This window comes from Choloepus didactylus, chromosome 15 (genome assembly GCF_015220235.1).
Source record: "Choloepus didactylus isolate mChoDid1 chromosome 15, mChoDid1.pri, whole genome shotgun sequence".
Classification (NCBI taxonomy): domain Eukaryota; kingdom Metazoa; phylum Chordata; class Mammalia; order Pilosa; family Megalonychidae; genus Choloepus; species Choloepus didactylus.
In genome coordinates, this window is record NC_051321.1 from 42,501,984 (window position 1) to 42,510,397 (window position 8,414).

Below are 8,414 nucleotides of genomic sequence, written 5' to 3' on the forward strand. Positions count from 1 at the left end.
AGAGCTGAATCGGACGCCCAGTCACTTGCTCGCTTGTTCAACAAACGTTGACCGAACGCGGCTCTGTGCTAGGCTCGGAGGGAGGCGGGGTGGACACAAGCTGTGAGCCATCGCCGCAGCTCCGGAGAAGCGCCCAGGCCTGCGGGAAGGTGCCTCCTGCGTTCGGCACCCGAGGAAAAATCGTAGGCCGAACCTCTTAAGTCCTTCCCAGGATCTCACGTCAGTGTTGGAGGGGACAGATCTTCACTAGGAACTTCTCAGGCCTCGCCTTCCCTCTTCAATTCCTAGAGGGCGCACTGAAGATTGCGCCTTGCGGATCATTCCAGAGACCTGGCGCACGCGGCAGAACAGGCAACCTTTGCGGGGATGCGGGACCGAGGAGGCGTGACCCTGGCCTTGCTTTGGGCCTTAGCAAGACGGAGAGGGCGCCCAACGGAAGGCCCCCAGGCAGGTGGCCCGAGTTCGTGCGCCGAGACTCGGCAGAAACAGAACTGCGGGCGCTTGCAGAGGCCAACACTACTGGGGGAAAAAATCCGACTTAACGCGTTGAATCTCTCCATTTATAATGGAGAGAATTAGGCACATCGCGATGTCTCTAAGGCTGGATTGTTTTCATGGAAGGTTGAGACAATCAGAGAGGTTTGGGATATTTGTACTAAAAACAGGAGAAATGAAATGGCAGCGATTGAACTGGGAGGCTTAACTGGGCAGCTGCTCTATGGTGGGAAGTTGCAGGAGAGTCAGGGAGGCTGGGGGAAAGACCCACTTCCCGAGTGTGCTGCATGAGAAGATTGGGGCCAGGAGCTGGGGCAGCCAGCGCAGGGCTGTGCGACTTCCCTTCCCGGCAGCCCCAGGAAGCTGAGCCAGGAATTATTTCTGGATAGCTGGCCTCAGGAACCTTCCGGATTACTGCCTTAACCTCCTATTACAGGGGAGAAACTGAACAGCAAGGGGGGACCGAATGACTCTCCCAAGGAGCCAGCAATAGGCTCTGGCTCCTGGACTCCCCCCACCCACCCACCCCAAGTGCTCTCCTCCACTCAGTCATTTATTTCAGACCGAGCCTCTGACCTGTAGCCACCATGTAGGACTCATCAGTCCTCTTGCACTTTCATAGTGATCCCTCGCTTGGCTTAAGGGCTCTCTGGACTCCAGCTCCATCACTGAGATTCCCACCAGTGTTTAAATCAAAGCTAGAGCCTGCGCATTATTGTTTCCAGCAACACACTTCAACTTGTCCACCTACCTTCTGACAGGCCTAGGAGGCTAGTTATGACAAGTGAGCCCAGGGAAGTTGCCGCTCAGGCCTGAGCTGACCCCTTAGTGAACCAGAAGGAAGCTGGTGCCCTCCTGACCTTATGCTTAAGGTGGATCCAAGGGGCAGAAAGAAGGGAAGACGCAGCAGGCGCGTGTAGGGTTGGTGCAGCCGGCCCTTCCGTGCTCAGCTGACACTGCCATAACCTTCATCCAGGGCAATTCATCACCCACAGCTGACAACAGGCCGGCAAGGCCCTGGCGCCAGGCCCTGGAGCCAGGTCCTGGGACAAAGCTGGGCAGGACACGGGCCTGCCCTCAGGGTGCTCCTGAGGCTGCGCAGAAAACTGCTGGGGCTGAGAGGCCAGGTTATGGGTTTCAGTGGCCCTGCAGGAGCACCAGGCCCTCAGGGTTGATTCTGATTTGCAGAAAGAGAAACCTGGGGAAGGGGCTTTCAGACTCGAGGACAGTAGAGCTGGTTCCAGCAGACCTGGTTTACCTGCTTTGATGTGTGGACTAACTATAAACCCCTGTAGGGAGCTCCAACTTTACTTTAATTTTCCATTGATACATCACATTAAATAATTTCAAGGAATATCTGAGCTCCTGTTTTGGAGCTCTGGATTCCTCTGGGGAAGGAGCAGACCTGTTTCTTGCCCTCCTGGACTTGTCATGCTCATGAAGAAGGAAGACAATGATAAAGGAGCAAACAAAAGAGCAAGAATATGTCAGATGTGATTAGTGCTGGAAAGAAAATAAAACAGGCAGAGCAAGATAGAGTGCCTGGGGGCTAAGCTTGGTTGGGTGGGTGATGAGGTGACTTGGCCAGTGGTGCCCCAGGCAGAGGGAACAGCAGGCCTGGAAGTCCTGAAGCTGTTCAAGAGATAAGAGGACGAGGAGGTTGAAGGGAGAAAAATGGGGATTGGGTGCTTCAGCTGCTTTAGCTCATCCACTCATGTCCACCTCTTGGGTTCTGATTCCCATCCACCCCCAAACAAAAACCTACTACCCCCTTCTCCACCCTTAGCAACAGGGAGGCTGTTCTTTGTAAGCATTTTAGAAACATTTTTTTTTCCAGTGAACCAAACCCCCTCCCCACCACCACCACCCAAGAAAGCTTGATGAGTTCTTAGATCAAAGTTAGGTTGGTAATTTATTGACACCCCCCCCACACACACAGACACACACTCCCTTTCAAGATGTTCTTCAGTGAATTCTTTCACTCTTTCCCGTTTAATCCTTTCCTGCCAGACACCTCAGTCAGCCTCGATGGGCAGATAGATAAAATCCTCCACCCGCCACCCCCTGGTGATTCCCGGCGCGCAGGCCCCGCTCATCTTGTGACCCGGCGCGCGCTGAACTTGGCAAGGTGGCCCCGCAGAGTTCACTGGGATGTCATGGCCCGGCCTGCAGAGGTCACAGGCGGGTCAGGCCTCAGGATTGGGAATGGGCCCCAGGTCACGCTCCCGCTCGCCAGTTTTGCTTACCAGCCGGAGGCACTGTCCAGAAAGGGGCGAGCCTTTACCTCTAGCGTGACTCGCCTCGGTTTTTGCCCGTGCCCAGAAGTTAGCGCACACTGTTTACAGTCACCAAATTGTTAGGCGAAATGATAGTGAGAAAGAGCCTTCCCCGGAGTCTCAGAGACGCCGAGCAGAGCAGGTTTATAGGGCGACGCTGGCTCCCCGAAACATCCCTTTGTCGACCACGACTTCTAGCGTTGCCCAGACTATGCGGGTTCCTATGACCTCCGTAAACATTTTGCGAGCCCGCGGGGTTTCCGGAAGACGGCGGGAGGCTCACGTATTTAACAGGTCTCCGGAACCAAGTTTTCCATTACTAAGAGACGCTTTCCAAGGCGTGCGGCGCGCTCCTGCGAGAGCGGGTGTTCTGTTTTAAACAAATGGAACACAATTCTGTTTTGTTTTCAGCGCGGCTGATGTGTTCAGTGCTAAAACCAAGGGAACGTGTGGCCCTGACTGGTCTGAGCGGTGCGGCTCTGCAAGGTGGGAAGCGGGGAGCGCACAGGCACCTCCCGCAGTGCCCGGGCTCCGGGCATTGGCAGCAATCACAGCTGATTGTAGTTGGGCAAAGGCCGGGAGATCTCAGCTCCCAGTACGGATCCCCCAAAAGCTCCCATTAGCGGCTGGCAGAGGCTTGGGTTAAGGGTCGAGCTCCCCTCCCACCTGGGTGAGGACAGTGACTTTAAGGAAGGCTCCAGTGCCCTGCGTCCAGGTCACCCTGGTAAGTTAACCTAGCGTGCCTGGAGCTGGGAGTAGTATTTGTAACCAGACGCCGCTTTTGGGAACTCTTAGCTACCCGGAGGTGGGATGTGGGGAGGGTTGACGGATAGAGAATTATCGCCCCCATATTGAGGAGGAAACAGGCACAACGATGTGCAGTGACTTTCCCAGGGTTACGCAAATAAGGATGGAGCCAGGACTCGGAGTCAGGACTCCCGGGCTTTCCTTTCTTTATCTTTGTCTCCTTAGCCTGCCGGGGCTAAAGACTCTCTTCCCGGCTGCCTAGGCAGGGCTACAAATCCCAGAGCTCACCGAATCCGTTCGGCTGTGCCGGGGTTGATTGCCAGGCCGCGGAAGAATTGCCCACTTCGGCGTGAAGTTGGGGGTCATGCTTGTGCAGAGTTGCATCTGAAGTCCTGAGGGACCTGGAGGCTCTCTTGTATCCTTAAGTAGGCTCTTCCAAGACTTCATGAGTGCCAGTCCCTTGCGGGAGTTGGGGAGCTGGAGTCCACGCTCTGCGGGTCATGCCTGACTCTCCGTAGCTCCCGCTTGCGTCCTGGCCCTGAGATCTTCTTTGGAAGAGTCGGGAGGCAAGCGTTTTGCTCCGCATTCTGGACCTTAGTTTCCCATCTGTGGGACGAGAGAGCTGGACAATCCTTGAACGCTCTTCCGTCTGCTTCCTTGACAGGTGGAAGGGAGCCCACGTGGCGCCTGTAAATGCAAAGCGGGTGAAGGCGGCTCTGGACTTGGACGATCCGTCGGGCCCGGTGGGAGGAATTCCAAAGAGACCGCCCGGGAAACCCAGGGCCTGGAGTTCCTGCTCCCGAGAACATCTGCGTGCTTCCGCCGCCTTCTGGAAGCTCCGCACACCTTGGATGGGGGAGGGGGCCGCTCCTAGCCGGGCACCCCAGGAGGCCACCGCGCCGCCTCTGCCTCCGCGCGGAACAAACGGTTAAAGATTTTGGGCAGCGCCTCGCGGGGGGAGGAGCCAGTGGTCCAATCCGCAATTAAAGATGAACTTTGGGTGAACTAATTTCTGACCAAGGTAACGTGGGCAGTAACCTGGGCCGCCTATAAAGCAGGCGCGCGGCGGGGTTAGAGAGCTTGTGGCGGCGGCAGGTGGCGCGGGAGGCCACCGCGCGCAATGGGGCTCCCGTCTCTGCTGGCCAGCGCGCTCTGCACCTTTGTGTTACCACTGCTGCTCTTCCTGGCCGCGACCAAGCTATGGGACCTGTACTGCGTAAGCAGCCGCGACCGCAGCTGCCCCCTCCCCCTGCCCCCCGGGACTATGGGTTTCCCCTTCTTTGGGGAAACGCTGCAGATGGTGCTGCAGGTAAGGGAGTCTGGGGCGAAACAGGACAATTTCTCGGCCCCCGGCTTGGCTCCGGGCTTCCCCTGAAGCCCGGGTAGGCGCCCCCGGGAGGGAGGTGACTACTGCTAGGAGCAGTGGTATCCCGTGGCTTGGCGCTCCTCGGCGTCCCCTCACGCCAGCCTCTCTTCTCCGCCTTCCTTTCGTAGCGGAGGAAGTTCCTGCAGATGAAGCGCAGGAAATACGGCTTCATCTACAAGACACATCTGTTCGGACGGCCCACAGTGCGGGTGATGGGAGCGGACAACGTGCGGCGCATCTTGCTCGGGGAGCATCGCCTGGTGGCGGTCCACTGGCCGGCGTCGGTGCGCACTATCCTGGGCTCCGGCTGCCTCTCCAACCTGCACGACTCCTCGCACAAGCAGCGCAAGAAGGTGGGGGGCGGGGTGTGTGTGGCAGTGGACTGGACAGGGAAGGAGTCCCCCATTCGCTGGAGGGGTTCAAGCAGATAGATGCTGGGTGAACACCAGCAGCGTGAGGGGTCTTCTAGGACCGTCTCCAACCCCACTTTAGCTTTACCAGCCGGGACGCGGCTTAGATCTGGTGGGGTTGCTGGCGGCAGGAAGGAGACCCTGGGAGCCGAGAGGGACGGGTGGGGCCGGGGTTGAACGCTTTCCATTCCACTTGGCTCAGGTGATCATGCGGGCCTTCAGCCGCGAAGCTCTCCAGTGTTACGTGCCAGTGATTGCAGAAGAAGTGAACATCTGCTTGGAGCGATGGCTGAGCTGCGGCGATCGCGGCCTCCTGGTCTACCCAGAAGTGAAGCGTCTCATGTTCCGCATCGCCATGCGCATCCTACTGGGCTGTGAGCCTCGGCTGGCGGGCGGCGGGGAAGCTGAGCAGCAGCTGGTGGAGGCCTTCGAGGAGATGACCCGCAACCTCTTCTCGCTGCCCATCGACGTGCCCTTCAGCGGGCTGTACAGGGTAAGGACAGGGTAAGGACAGCAAGCCGGGTGCAGAACTAGGGGCGCGAAACTAGGGGGGCGGGAGCGCGGGAGCCCGGCAGCCCGGCAGCCCGGCATCTGCTTAACGCCGCGCGCTCTTTGCGCTCAGGGCGTGAAGGCACGAAACCTCATCCACGCGCGCATCGAGGAGAACATTCGCGCCAAGATCTGCGGGCTGCGGACAGCCGAGGCGGGCAGGGGCTGCAAAGATGCGTTGCAGCTGTTGATCGAGCACTCGTTGGAGAGAGGAGAGCGGCTGGACATGCAGGTGAGTAGCAGCTTCGGGAGTGGCACTAGGGAGTTTGGTTCCCCTGGCTCCCCAAGCGCGGATCCCGGGGTCCCCAAAGCGTCCGCAGCGATGGGACCCGGAAGGTTGAGACCCCGCGGGAGAGCAGCATCCCCTCGCTCCTCCGGGTTTTCAAATGGAAAATGAAATTTGCAAAGTGTGAATAAAAAACTTTGGACAAAGTAAAGTAAAACTAAGGCTACCAGGCGCTCCGGGTAGTATAGGATCTTAATAGTTTTCCTGCTCTAGCTGAACTAAAGGGACTGTATTTTGCTTAGCTCTGCCAGAGTTGGCCGTGGGGTATTTATGATGTTGCTTTCCTTGATTTTTTGTGTCAGCAAACCTTTCAGCCCTTCTAGTCTTCCCTCCAGAACCCTCAGTTTGGATGTGAGTAATTGCTCTGTAAAAAACTGCATGCAGACTTGCATTTTCTTTTTAAAAACATTCATCTCATTCCATTCTTAGGCTTTAAAGCAATCTTCAACCGAACTCCTTTTTGGGGGACACGAAACCACGGCCAGTGCAGCTACATCTCTAATCACTTACCTGGGGCTCTACCCGCATGTTCTCCAGAAAGTACGAGAGGAGCTGAAGAGTAAGGTAGGGGGAATCTAGGGGTTTCCTTTTAGCTTAAGAAATTCAGCTGTGACCTAGCCATCCTCCCAATAAGTAAGCTGCCTTGCTGGGTTTTGAAAATACTGGGCCAAGGTATTTTCTGGTGGGGAGAGAGAACTTGGTGAATAAATAGAAAGGAATCTTGAGCTATAGATCCCACCACCCTGGTCAGATTTCACCTAGTATTCCCTCCCTCTCCCCTCCTTTTAGAATCTTGGAGATTTCAGATAGGTTCCACTTCCTTGGATCTGTGTGTTCAAGGGCATGAATAGAAAACTCCTATCTGATCCGGTGTGGGCAGGCAGCAGTGATGATGAGGGGAGAAGCTTGGAGGTTCTAACTGGTGACAGCATTCTCTTGGAATTGTAAATAGTGGATTTGGTTGGAGGGGTGGAGGCAAATGGTCACTTGCTGCTCACTGTTGCCCCCTCACCCTCTCCCCCCATCAAGGGGCTCTTTGGGTTTAGCCACCACTTAAACTGTTTACGTCTGCTGGGCTGATTTTATTGCAGCACTGAATAACCATTCGCCTCTGTGTGACTGTTTTGATAGGGTTTACTTTGCAAGAACAATCATGACAAGTTGAACATGGAACTTTTGGAACAGCTTAAATACATTGGGTGTGTTATTAAGGAGACCCTTCGACTGAATCCCCCAGTTCCAGGAGGGTTTCGGGTTGCTCTTAAGACTTTTGAATTAAGTGTAAGTTTAACATTTCTCTTTGTTGTGGTTTTAAACCCTCCCCTTACTTCCCTGGGCATTGGCTTAATTAAATCCCTTATGTTTTTGATAGCATTGCCCTGCCCCATGTGGATACATGTTTTAGCGACCTGCTGGTCTCTCTGTCCTCTGTCTTTTAACTCATATATCCCCCAAGGATGTCAGTGATAGCTTTTTGTTGTTGAAAGTTAAATTCCAGTTTGTCAGCTCTTGGGACTTCATAATCTTTTGCTTGCAGGGATACCAGATTCCCAAGGGCTGGAATGTTATCTACAGTATCTGTGATACTCACGATGTGGCAGACATCTTTACCAACAAGGAGGAATTTAATCCTGACCGGTTTATGCTGCCTCATCCGGAGGATGCATCCAGGTTCAGCTTCATTCCATTTGGAGGAGGCCTCAGGAGCTGTGTAGGAAAAGAGTTTGCAAAAATTCTTCTCAAAATATTTACAGTGGAGCTGGCCAGGCATTGTGACTGGCGGCTTCTAAATGGACCTCCTACAATGAAAACCAGTCCCACCGTGTACCCTGTGGACAATCTTCCCACAAGATTCACCCATTTCCAGGGAAAAATCTGATCGGCATAAATGTCCAAACCTTGGACTTTATTTGAAATGTACATAGGAGTTTTTATATAGTGTCATGTTGACTTTATTATATTTAAGTCCTAAATGTATATTATAATATTTATGTGTCTCTACTACGGTGCCCATCTTCAAATATTAAAATAATAAATTTGTATAATTTCCAAATAAAGTAAATTTCTAAGGTGCTTTTCTTGCATTTAAGATTCCTGTGGGGGAAACTCATTGATTTAATATTTGTACTTAATGTATTTAATGTCTACATAGGTTTATTTGTCATCAGTGTATACCTATTTTCTGTGAGGAAAAAACCTTAGCTGTTTTTTCTCCCTCTTAGTTAGGGGGAAATGTGTGTGTGTGTGTGCATATTAGTCCAATGGTAACTTTGAAATTTCTTTTA

General features: G+C 53.9%; 1 protein-coding gene across 3 annotated transcripts; it reads left to right on the forward strand.

The window, feature by feature from the left end:
* Positions 1-2,863: 2,863 nt before the first annotated feature.
* On the forward strand, positions 2,864-8,139 carry LOC119510303 (cytochrome P450 26A1). 3 transcript variants are annotated; one of them, XM_037804550.1, is made up of 9 exons: positions 2,864-3,065; positions 3,183-3,257; positions 4,183-4,827; positions 5,013-5,237; positions 5,497-5,787; positions 5,917-6,075; positions 6,559-6,693; positions 7,261-7,410; positions 7,667-8,139. In XM_037804550.1, the coding sequence occupies exons 3-9, from the start codon at positions 4,639-4,641 to the stop codon at positions 8,006-8,008; spliced, it is 1,491 nt and encodes a 496-aa protein (XP_037660478.1). In that variant the 5' UTR covers positions 2,864-3,065; positions 3,183-3,257; positions 4,183-4,638; the 3' UTR covers positions 8,009-8,139. The 3 variants fall into 3 exon arrangements, with proteins under 3 accessions (XP_037660478.1, XP_037660477.1, XP_037660479.1); XM_037804549.1 differs by having other exon boundaries at positions 2,864-3,257; XM_037804551.1 differs by having other exon boundaries at positions 2,864-3,257; positions 4,183-4,734.
* Positions 8,140-8,414: the final 275 nt, after the last annotated feature.

What these genes read in the sequence shown, in the direction of transcription:
- LOC119510303 (XM_037804549.1), top strand. Translation starts at nt 4,639, where the DNA reads ATGGGGCTCCCGTCTCTGCTGGCCAGCGCGCTCTGCACCTTTGTGTTA. An exon ending in CCTTCAGCGGGCTGTACAGG is followed by an intron (nt 5,788 to 5,916) that starts GTAAGGACAGGG and finishes CTTTGCGCTCAG; the next exon opens with GGCGTGAAGGCACGAAACCT. An exon ending in GAGAGCGGCTGGACATGCAG is followed by an intron (nt 6,076 to 6,558) that starts GTGAGTAGCAGC and finishes TTCCATTCTTAG; the next exon opens with GCTTTAAAGCAATCTTCAAC.